Below are 12,040 nucleotides of genomic sequence, written 5' to 3' on the forward strand. Positions count from 1 at the left end.
GTGTAGTATGTCTCAAGATGCAATGACAAAGTAATCCTGTTCTTATGTCTAAAAGTTTGGGTTTTCTTGTTGGGGTGGGGGAGGGGAGGGGAGGGGAGGGTGGGGAGTGGTTGAGAGTCTTTTGATGATCAGAGGTGAAGAATGAGGAGGACTTGAAAGAAAGGTCCCAGCCTTTGATTCTTTCTCTGAGAGGAAATCTGAGGAATTGGGATGCAGATATGGAAGTGCCTGTGTGGAACTGAGAGAATGGGGTGGGAGGAAATGCCAGAGGTCAGATAGGCCAAACAGCACCTGGTTAAGTTAGCTTCTCTTGGATTTTCTTCACCATTGTAATGGACTGATTTGATCTGTGTGGTTCTTTTGTACTTCAGATCATCCTATGCTAACTGCTTCCTTCTCCCCTTTCTCTTAACCTCAGTCTGTGTGCTGTTTGGCATGTTAAAGGCACAGTAAGAGGTCTGACCTTGTAGCACTGCCCTGGTACCCTTGCAGCATGTGCTGTTTGTCTGGCCAGCACTTGTTGCCTGTTCACTTCAAGCCTAACCTACATGCCCTGCTTTTTTAGAGCCTCCCCAGCCCTCCTCAGGCTTCTTCCCAAGGACTTCATTAGTCCTTCACTTTCATTGCTGCTTTATTTCACTGTGGCATCGTTGAGTTACATGAGTTACAGGGATTTGGGGAGGGTGCAGTAGATCATGGAATCGTCCGTTGGCACTGACTCCTCCGTGTCACCACCTCCTTGCCAGGATGGCACTGAGGATGCTGGCCTGGGTTGACACTGGGTGCTTCTCCATTGACTTCTCCTTTAGTCAGGGATTTAAACTGAATTGTCAGAGCCAGGAGGAGAAAGGGCACAGGCTAGCTGACAGTCCAGAGTGGCTTCATAAGGCTTTAGTAGGTGATACAAAAGCACAGGGGATTGAGTCACCTCACAGAGACTCCTTTTCTTCCTGCAGACAGCCGATGCACTGTACTAAGGAAGCAAGACAGCGATGAAATGCCGGTAAGTCCTTGAATCCTTGGTGGTTTTATGTTAGACAGAGGCGCAGAGGGAAAGCCAGGCCAGGGCTTACTGCTTCACAGGTCACATGCTAGACTGAGACAGAAGCCTTACCATCGGAGGGACTGGGAATGCGGTGGTGCAGAGTTGCTGAGGTACCCAGAGTGCACAAAGCCCTAAGTTGCATCCTTGGCAGTGCATAACTGCACGGTGGCACAGGCCTTTATTTCCACCACTCAGGAAGTAGAAACAGGACCAGATATTCAAAAGCATCCTCAGCTACCTAGTGAGTTCAGTGCCAGGCAAGGCTACATGATGCCTGTTAATAAACGTTCGTTTTAGGAAGAGAAAAGGAAGAATTCTTGAGTCAAGAAAGATGATGTGTTGTTGTCAAAGGAGCCCCTGCTGGTTTAACTGAGAGCTGCAGAGTGGTCTGTGGCTCTTCATGCTCTCCAGCAGGTTAGGAGCTCTTCAGTTGACAGCATGAAGAGAAAGAAGCAGGCATGTTTGCCAGCCTGAGGATGATCTGTCCTTGAAACGTGTCTTAAACTTCTAGTACATATGTCAGGCCGAGTGTGGATAAACAGTGAGCAAACCTTGTGAGAAGGTGAATCTCTTCATTTGCTGTTTTTTGTGTGATTTTTTTTTTTCTTTTGCGGGTGGTGGGGTGGGTATGGGGTTCTAGACAGTGTTTCTCTGTGTATCCCTGTCTGTCCTGGAACTCACTCTGTAGACCAGGCTGGCCTCAAACTCAGGAATCAACCTGCCTCTGCCTCCCGCGTGCTGGGATTAAAGGTGTGCGCCACCACCGCCCGGCTCATTGGTTGCTTTTGTCCAGTGTCTGACCACAAACAGGATGTCTGGTTTACTTATTAGTGAAAGCAGTGTCTGTGAAATACTGTTGTCGTGCACACCAGAATTACCTAAAAGTCGGATTATTTATCTGAAATAACATAAGCCCTGTAGAAGTCGAGGTTAAAATGTTGGGGCAGTTTTATTTTACTTGTAACATGAGGTGTCATTAAGCTCTTAGTGGTACTTGTAGGAGTGTGCTCACTGTGTGACTGACTGCTTTTGCTAAACACTATATACTTAATATATGACTAGTCAAGGAAAATGGAAGTGGCTGTTTTTGTTGCAATTTATGATTCTACTATATGAGGATTCGTTGATTTTTTTTTTTTCATCTTTTTAGTTTGGTTGTATCAAGGTAAAAAACAAAGGCAAGAAAAAGAAGCCAAAAGATTCAAAGGTAAGGGTACCTTCTGCAGTGACTCCAGTCTCTGTCTTGAGTGTTAGTGAGAAAGAAACTGCTCTGGGAACATTTGAAGCATCTTGTAAAATGACTTTAAAAATACTGAGTTTCTCCTTTAAGTCTTCATTGCTCTTTATTTTCTAGATTCTTGTGCAGGAAGACGTGCGAGGCCACATGAGGGGACAGTAGAACAGTAGGCAGGAAGGCTGTGGGTCAGATGGTCGGTCTGTGTCCTGGCTCTTTAGCACCTGTAATAAACAGCCAGGTGCGGCTGGTTCCCTGAAACTTAATTGTAGGCAGTTCCCAGTGCACACACATGTGCCAGGGCACCCACAAAAACCATACAATGTGCTTTTTGTGGAACTCATGCACATACAGGAAAGAAAGTTAATGACTTGTATATAGCTAGGACACACTTAGAAATTGTATCTCTTAACTGAGTTTTATGAGCAAATATGAAGGTATTTGTTTTTACAGTGTTAGAACTTCTTTGATTAGTTATTTCTGTTCAGATGTTTATCTAAAATAGTCAAAAGTGATGAATTCCAACCATCCTGATGACCTCAGGATTGCCAGGGGCTTATCCTTCTTTTCACTGTCACTCCAAGCACGGGTGACAGAAGAGCATTATTTTTAATATGGAGGGGAGATCCTCATGGCTCTAGCTAGGAGGGAGGGTCATGTGGGAGACGGGTAAGAAAGAGTGAGCAAGGGGTGCAAGCAAGTGGAAGTTTCCACACAGCTTACCGTTGTGTCTTTGAAAATGAGAGTTTTATTTACATTAAGTTACAGACATATTTACATTTTTGAAATAATTGGAAACTACCAAAGTTTTAATTTCTATTTCTGGCTATTAAAATTTTTAATACTGTATTCTTTTTATAAGAAACAGAGTATGCTTTTCAGTGTTGACATTTGGTATTTTTCTGTTCATTTAAATTCTCATTAAATCCAGTGGTGGGTTTTTTCTTCCATGGCATTTTAGAGTAGAATACTGTAATTTTTAAGGTAGACTATTTTTGTCATTTATGCTAGAATTTCATCATTTTTAGGGTAAAATGTCATTCCTATTTTGTTTTCTTTTCTTTTTTTTTTTTTTTAAGATTTATTTATTTATTATATGTAAGTACACTGTAGCTGTCTTCAGACACTCCAGAAGAGGGCGCCAGATCTCGTTACGGATGGTTGTTAGCCACCATGTGGTTGCTGGGATTTGAACTCTGGACCTTTGGAAGAGCAGTTGGGTGCTCTTATCCACTGAGCCATCTCACCAGCCCTATTTTGTTTTCTTTTAACCCAGCCAATGTTAGTGGGATCTGGAGCTGCATCAGTAGCACCGAGCAGTGAGGCTGTCACTCCAGAAGACCATAGGTAAGTATAGCTCAGCACTGCCTCAGTGTAACGCAAGCGTTTGTACTAAAACTCAGCCAGTTTACATAGTCTTGTTTACTCCCTTCTCTTCCCTTCCTGGACCAATGACCATAGTCCCCCATGAGTCAGTGCTATGACTGTAGGAATTATAAACTTAAGAATTCAGTTCAGCCATGTTAAAGTCACAGGAATAGGGGAAGGAGAGACTAGAGTAAAATCATAAGACAGACAAAGCTAAAATATGCGACATGGAGGTGTGAAAGTGTCACAGTGACCCATTATTTTACATAATTAGTGGGGCTCAGTTTATAAAATGCTTCCTGTATGAAGAAGCATGAAGACATTCTTTTAAGTGGTGGGGAATTCTTCTAATCTGAACTAATAAGAACCTGTTTTGGTTTGGTTGGGCTGTCCAAGACAAGATGCTGAAATGAAGCGCTTAAAAGCTGTAGGAATCTGAGCTGGAGGGATGACTCAGGCTAAGAATGCTTGTTTTTGCAGAGGACTTGGATTTGATTCCCAGAAACCAACCATATGGTGGCTCACAGCCATCCATACTCCAGTTGTTACGGATCTGAAGCCCTCTTCTCATTTCTGAGAGCGCTAGGCACACACATGCTGCCATACGTATGCCAGCAAAACATTAATGAACATAAATAAAACTTTAAAAATTAGTTAATTAAAAAACAAGAAACTAGAAATTTATCAAAAATAATATACCCCAAATTAAAATAGCTGAAAAGTAATGGAGTATTCCTTACAGTTCTGGAGCCTGTGGTCTTGTGTTAAAGAGGCCACGTGCTTCCTGGTATATTCATGGATGACACCATCTTACTGTGTTCTCACATGTTGGAAGAGTGAAGTAGCCCCATACATACTTCTCTAAAATTAACACAAGCATAGATTCTATTCTCAAGCGCATACCCTCATGACCTGACTACCTCCAAGGACCCTCTTTCTAAATCCGTCAGATTGGTGATTAAGTTTCAACATAGGAACTTAGTGCTGGCAGCTGTCACACAAAAACATTTATATCATAACATAGCCCTTACTGAAACTGATATGTGTCAGTTTCTATTCTCAGACTTAGACATAGAACTCCTTTATTCATCTATTCATCTCCGGAGGACAGGTGATGCTTCTGTGTCCGTATGTCCACATAAGGACACTGAGACACAGTGTGGTGGAGTGACCTGCCCACGATCAAAGCTGGCAAATAACAGGCCCAGCATTTGAACCATACATTTTTGTTTTGAAGCCCACACTCAAACTGTTTTGTCCTTTTAGAGTGTTAAAATCTAAATCAGAATCTAAATAGACTAGTTCCTGAAAAGAAAAAAGAAAACATACTGAAGGAAGAAGAAAGCACATTCTGGCAAGAATGGAAACAGTATAGAAACGGAATGTTAGAACCAGACCAGGCAGATGGCCAGGATGATGCTGGAGATGTGTCCGCGTCTTCATGTAGTGCTGCTGCACTCTGCTTTCCTGAACCTGACCTTGCACAGCTTTATTAAAGATGCTTTCAGCAGCAGTCATTGTGTTCCAGGAAGGACATTATATAACTTTCAGACTCCCTTCTGGAATGGCTTGCCAAAATCCAAAAGCCATTGTAGTGTTACATGAATAAGCTAGACATGGTAGTATTAGCTCTCAGGAGGCTGAGGAAGAAGATGAAGCTAGATTACACAACATAATGAAGTAAGTTCTAAGCCATCCTGAGCTACACAGTTAGACGCACACATACAAAACAGTGCTCATTAGGTGCTCTAAATGAGAAAAACTAGTAGGATTTCTCATGACTCAGGCCTGAAGATAAATGAAAACGGAATTATAAATCTGAAAATCTAGTCTTAAAGTGAACCACTGCTGTTTTGATGATGACCATCTTTTGTTTGCTTGTTTGTTTGTTTGTTCTATATTTGACTGGAACTCCATGTAGAACAGACTGGAGGATGACTATCTTGATGTCTCTGCAAGAGACACATTGCCTGACATTCAGGCAAAGTAGTTTTGTGGGGCTAGGTCCCAACAGACTCAGGTTTTAAGGGAGTTTAAGTGTTTATGCAGATGGTTGAAAGGGAAAAGGCCAAGGAAGCTGCACTAAGGTGGCTACACTTGTCAGTAACCTGTTCTCTCAGAACTGTCACGGAAAGGTGGTTTTCCTCCACACCCATCCAGTGTTGGAGACATCTTGTTAGTGACATGTGTTCTTTGCCCATTAAACAGTAGAATTAATTGTATTACTAGTATGGCTTTAAGACCTGTTAAAGCTGGCCAGAAGTGGTGGCAGGTACCTTTAGTCCCAGTTCTTGGGAGGCAAATATAGTTTAGAGTTTAAAGATAGCCTGGTCCACAAAGTAAGTTCCAAGACAGCCAGAGCTATGCAGAGAAACAACTTGAATAACATATCTATATAACACATATTTAAAACCCTTGTTAGAGTCACGTGTGAGCTTATTTCTAAACAGTTCAAGAGACTGAGGCAGGACTGCCGAAAATTTGAGGTCAGTCTGGACTACAGAATAAAATCCTGTCCCAAGAGCAAGAAGATTTTGATGAAAAATGCTTTAGTCTGTAATGACATACACTGTAAGCAAAGCTGTCCACATGTCTTGGCCTCCAGCACCATGGATGCTCTGCAAGGCCTTTTCTGCATCTCTGCTGGTTGCTGGTTCCTTTTCCCTCAGGGCCTATCTTCTTCAAAGGGGCCTTTATAGGCTCAGGTTCTAGGCCCTGGAGGAGCTGGTAAGGAAAACCTGGCACAGTTCTCTGTGTCTGGTCCTTCCCTTGACTCTGTGCCCTTGAGCATCCTTTACAGCCTGTCTTGAGCCCAGAGGTGGTCAGTGCGGGATGTAGGCCCTGAATTCTCAGTACTGTTTGGTCTGCATTGGCTCTGGTATCTCCTGTTCTTCATGCGGCTCTTAGGCATGTTTTAAAGAAATGTTTTTATTAATAGCCTTATGTTAGGCTGGAGAGATGGCTCATCAGTTAAGAGCATTGCCTGCTCTTCCAGAGGTCCTGAGTTCAATTCCCAGTAATCACATGGTGGCTCACAACCATCTATAATGAGATCTGATGCCCTCTTCTGGTATATCTGAAGACAGCTACTATGTACTCATATACATAAAATAAATCTTTTTTTTTTTTTTTAATGTGTCCTACAGTGTTTCTTGACTATAACCGTAGGGTTAAGTTTTATGTAATCTATTTATTGTGCCAGTGTTTTGCCAGCCTGTGTGTCTGGGTACTACCGGTGCCTGTAGCAATCAGAAGAGGCTATCAGATCCCCTGGACCTGGAGTTATGGATGGTTGTAAACCACCATGTAGGTGCTGGGGACCGAATTTCTGTCCTCTGCAACATCAACAAGTACTCTTAACCACTGAACCTACTCTCCAGCCTGTAAATTTTAGCTTTTCTAAATTAAATTCTCTGGTAATAAATTTTTATAGTACGAAACTGAAATTATTAATTTTATTTTGATTATTTAATTTTATTTTAATTACATGTTTTTCTATAGTTTGATATCCCTGTCTCCAGTCTCTTCATGTGCAATATTAGATATTCCTTCCCAAAAGTTTAGGTACATATTTGTTTTTAACGCAGCAGGCGCAATTCAGATTCTGCAGGACCATTTGCAGTGCCTGACCACCTTCGGCAAGATGTGGAAGAATTTGAAGCTCTTTATGACCAGCACAGCAGCGAGTATGTTGTCCGAAATAAGAAGCTCTGGGATATTAACCCCAAACAGAAATGTTCGACTCTGTATGAGTAAGTAGCTTAGCGTCCGCCCCTCTAGCTCACTTGTGAGCCTGCCTGCCAAGCAGACATCGAAGGTGTTTGATTTGTGTCCCCTGTATTTATTAAAATGCTTACCATTTCACACACAACATCTGGGGAAAATGTTCAGAACTTTTGCCATGTATTTCACAAAGTTTATTGAGGGTTTTTAATTACTAAATTTGGAGTACAGACCATAACTGGTTTGTCGGTTTGAGCTGCTGATACTGATACTTTGAACCAGGCTTTCAGCTATGGTTTGTGGGTTTTGAGAAAGCGTTTCACTGCATAACTGAGCAGGCATTGATCTTGCAACACTCTTTACTTAGGGTCTAAGAAACTAGGATTTCAAGTGAGGGTTCCTCTATATAGTCAGCCATAGTCTTGTTGTAGTCATGAATTCCAAGTACTTGAATGACAAAGAAAACTGCCACTATTCTATGTTGCCCTTGTATTGATGGGTTGTCTGCCATCTCACAATGGCAGTGACAGGTTATGTAGCTTAGGGAAGTGTTGCCTTTTTTATTAAGAAAAGAACCCCTGTATGCTGTGACAACTTCGGCTCTGATTGTGATAATTCAGCTAGAATGATAGAAAATCCGGAGCGCTGTACCACTGCTTTTGTGTTGGTCATGAAAAAAAAGAATGTGCTTTTCTTCAGTAACTTTAGATATAAGGTACCTTAGGATTTAAAATATGAATGTTGTGATGATTTGTATATGTTTGGCCCAGGGAGTGACACTGTTGGAAGGTGTGGTCTTGTGGGCATGGCGTTTGATACCCTAGTCCTAGTTTCCTGGAAGTCGGTCTTCTGTTAGCATCCTTCAGATGAAGATGTAGATCTCTCAGTTCCTCCTGCCCCATGCCTGCCTGGATACTGCCATGTTCCCACCTTGATGATAATGGACTGAACCTCTGAACCTGTATTAGATTAGATGTTGTCCTTATAAGAGTTGCCTTGGTCATGGTGTCTGTTCACAGCAGTAAAACCTTAAGACAAATATGAACTTTAATAGTCAAATATGAGTGACGCGAATAAGTAATCTGGTGAATAGCTCAGTAAGCTTACAAATACCTGGCTATTTCGAGCTTCACATTAAATATGTTATAGTACTGTACTTGATTCTCTAAGGAAAGAAATCACAGAATAAAACCTAGTGGAAATTAATGAAAAAGCTATCTTCTGAAAACCCCCTTCATTTACACACTGTATAATCTTTTCTTTATTTTACCTCACTCTGTCATTCCTGAGAGACAAGTCAGTCTAAGGTCTCACTTATGATTCTTTCTTCTTGAATTGAAATATTGATCAGTTTTCTTAAGAGAACTCTTGAGTGGCAATTTAGAAATAGCTACAAAGTTAGACCGATTCTTCTTAAAATATTCTGTAATTTGCTTCAGGCTTCCTTAAACCAAAACTTAAGAGGACCACTTTCAGCAGTTCTTAAAGAATTTCTACTACAGCCGGGAAAAAAATTAATTGAATTTATAAGGAAAATTAGGCTGATCTATTTTTACCTTTAGGTAGAACTTATATCTTCTTATACATACAGAAGTTTTAAGAAGACACATCACAAAATGTAGGTCTCTTGTGTTTCAGAAGGAGACACATAACAGCTTGAGAAGGCAGTCTCTTGTTGGTCAGTGTGTGGTTAAAAACAAAGACTGAAGTCCCTATGTCAGAGAAATACTGAGATAATTACTACAAATTCACTTTTTCTAAACTTGAAATTTTCACCTAAATAGAGAAAACTGACCTAATTTAACTGTTCTCTTCAGTTTCTAACATTTTATGGTTTTGTTTAGCCAAATTATTCCTAATATAATTTTTCCTAATACAAGTTACCAATTACTCAAGACTTACTAGTCATATAAAACTAGTAGATTTCTGCTATGTTGTAGATTGCAACATAGAAAAGCTGAGGTGATCATTCTAGGATTGCAGTCTGAAAAACGAACCATGGGCATATACAAAATGGGTTTCCAAGTAGTACTCCTGGGGTGGAGCCATCCTGGGATGATAGGTGTAGGCTTTGAAGGCCCCTGCCTGTCCTCTCCTTAGTGCTGGCATCAGCTGCAGTGGCATCCTGAAATCCATCTGCAAACACTGCTGATTAAGAAATGTTGCACAGGTGGGGAGCAGATGTTGATAGCTCTGGTGTAATTAGCTTTATCAGTATTACTTTTTATACTGCCATATGTAGTGTGCTCAGCTCTTAGCCTCTAGCTAAATACAGGAATATTTGTCTTGTTTTCAATCTAAGACTTTGAAGGGGTCATAATGGGAGATCAGAAAACTTTCAAAGTCCACCAAAAATGGATAGATAGCCTGTGCTCCATTGTTCTTAGCTTCTTTTATATCTCCTAAATGGTCATAGTAACCAATCCTAGACTATAAAACACTAAGGTATAAAGAAATCCTGTCTCCTCACTTTGGATACAGTTTACACACTTCCTACGAGTACTTTTCAGGGCCCAAGAACATGAAGTGTGTTTTGTGTCACATTTCAAATAGTAGATTAACGTTCTCCCATAGTGGAGGATGGTACTGTGTCTTTTTGCTAAGCGCTCTTGAGTTAAATGGTGTCCTCTTTCTGCTCTGAAATGTGGACTGCTGCTTAACAGGACAGGAAATGTAGAGGATCTCTTTAACGACATTTTTTTTTAAAAAAAAAAAACATTACACACAATGTTAAACATAGAGCTGGGAATGCAGCTCAGTTGGTAAAAAGTCAGCCTGGTGTGCGCGAGGGCCTAGGCCCCGCCTTGAGCTCTCAGTGCAACTGAAGTTCTGATTGTTGTAGCATTGATTTCAGTCAGCCCTGTGTTTCCTCTGGATTGTATTGATGGGAGGGTTTGATATCAGAAGTAAAATACTTGCCTTGGGAGGAAAAATCCAAAACAAGTACTTTCTTGTTGTAACCCAATGTAAATTTATTTTTCCAAGTTACTTCTCTCAGTTGTTGGAAGAGCACGGCCCCTTGGATATGAGTGACAGGATGTTCTCTGAGGAATATGAGTTCTTCCCTGAAGAAACTCGACAGATACTGGAGAAGGCAGGAGGGCTGAAGTCGTTCCTCCTGGGCTGTCCTCGATTTGTTGTGATCGACAACTGCATTGCATTGAAAAAAGTTGCCTCAAGACTCAAGAAAAAAAGAAAGAAGAAAAACATGAAAGCTAAAGTTGAAGACATTTCAAAAACAGGAGAATATTTACGAGTTAAACTACCACTAAATCCAACTGCTAGGGAATTTCAACCAGATGTAAAGTCTGAAGCAGTTTCTGAGGATGTGAGGTCCACACCAGGACCTGCTGACTCCTCAACACTAGCTGCGGAGGATCTGAAGGCCCAGCTGGACTCTGATAGCTCTTCTGGGTCAGCTTCGGAGGATAGCAGACTGGAAGTGGCCTCTCCTGACTCTCCTACACCACTCTGTGAGGATGCTTCTCCTTCCCCCACACCAGCTCCTGAAGAAGCCAAACCAACATACTGGGCTCAGTCACACTTGGTCACAGGATTCTGCACATACCTTCCTTTTCAAGGATTTGGCATCACCCAGCGACCAGCGTACATTAACATGGTACCTAGCCTGTCCCAGTTCACTAGCATTTATACACCTTTGGCCAACATTTCTTCTGAGTATCCAATGCAAAGATCCATGCCAGTGGTGCCATCTTTTGTAGCCAGCAACAGAGCAGATGAAAATGCCGCTGCATACTTTGAGAGTCCTAATCTGAATACTGAGCACGACGCTGGTGACCACATTGCCTCTGAAACACAGATCCTGGAGGATACTTTGGGAGTGTGCGTCAGGTCCCAGGGCAGCGCAGCTGATGCTGATCCAGCGCTGAGTGAGCCTGAGGGAAACAGCGAACACAGCGGGAGCTCTGACAGCCTGTGGGAAGCTTCTCTAGAAAATGTCAGTGGAACAACAGATGCTCCACCTGCTCCATCGGTTGCCGTACAGGTAGGTCTTAAAGAGAACACGATATTATTTTTGCTAAAAGAAGTAGTTGGCTTCATAGTGGTTGTAAATACTTTTCCACCTGTAAATACAAACGCCTCTGAAAGCATCACAAGTGTTTGTGTTGTCAGGAGGACATTTGGATGAGGTGATGCATAGTCTGTGTCCCCTTCCACAGTCTATACTGGTAAGAAATACGGAATCAGAGTCAGCACCTGGAGCCAAGGCATCACTGATATATTTCATAAACAAAAGAGTATAGGAGTGTTGTGGCTACTTTATAGGGAGGTACACATACTCCCAACCACGGTGGCTTCATCCCATTGACTGATGCAGCATTCACAGCCCCTGGTCTGAGCTGATTGCCCCATATAACACTGGACACACTGCCCACTCCCCAGAAAAATAAAAAGAGTCTGTGAGAGTGGAGCTCAGTGGGAGAACACTTGCTTAGCATGTACAAAGCTCTGGATTCCAGGCAAGTCACTGAATAAGTAATGGGGACAGAGGTAAAGGGGAAGAGTTGGGGCTATGCATGCATGTACACCCAGGGGAAGAGCTTGGGCCATGCATGCATGTACATCCAGGGGAAGAGTCTGGGCCATGCATGCATGTACATCCAGGGGAAGAGTCTGGGCTATGCATGCATGTACATCCAGGGGAAGAG

General features: G+C 42.1%; 1 protein-coding gene across 11 annotated transcripts in view; it reads left to right on the forward strand.

Annotated features, from left to right (window-relative positions):
• Positions 1-12,040, forward strand: part of Ttc3 (tetratricopeptide repeat domain 3) — a 101,334-nt gene that overhangs the window by 62,617 nt on the left and 26,677 nt on the right. For all 11 annotated transcript variants that reach the window (XM_029470718.1, XM_029470719.1, XM_029470712.1 and 8 more), the window contains 5 exons: positions 957-1,003; positions 2,196-2,252; positions 3,556-3,626; positions 7,235-7,399; positions 10,356-11,376. In XM_029470718.1, the coding sequence (XP_029326578.1) occupies positions 957-1,003; positions 2,196-2,252; positions 3,556-3,626; positions 7,235-7,399; positions 10,356-11,376 (1,361 nt within the window). The remainder of the gene's footprint in view (positions 1-956; positions 1,004-2,195; positions 2,253-3,555; positions 3,627-7,234; positions 7,400-10,355; positions 11,377-12,040) is intronic.

This window comes from Mus caroli, chromosome 16 (assembly GCF_900094665.2).
Source record: "Mus caroli chromosome 16, CAROLI_EIJ_v1.1, whole genome shotgun sequence".
Classification (NCBI taxonomy): Eukaryota; Metazoa; Chordata; class Mammalia; order Rodentia; family Muridae; genus Mus; species Mus caroli.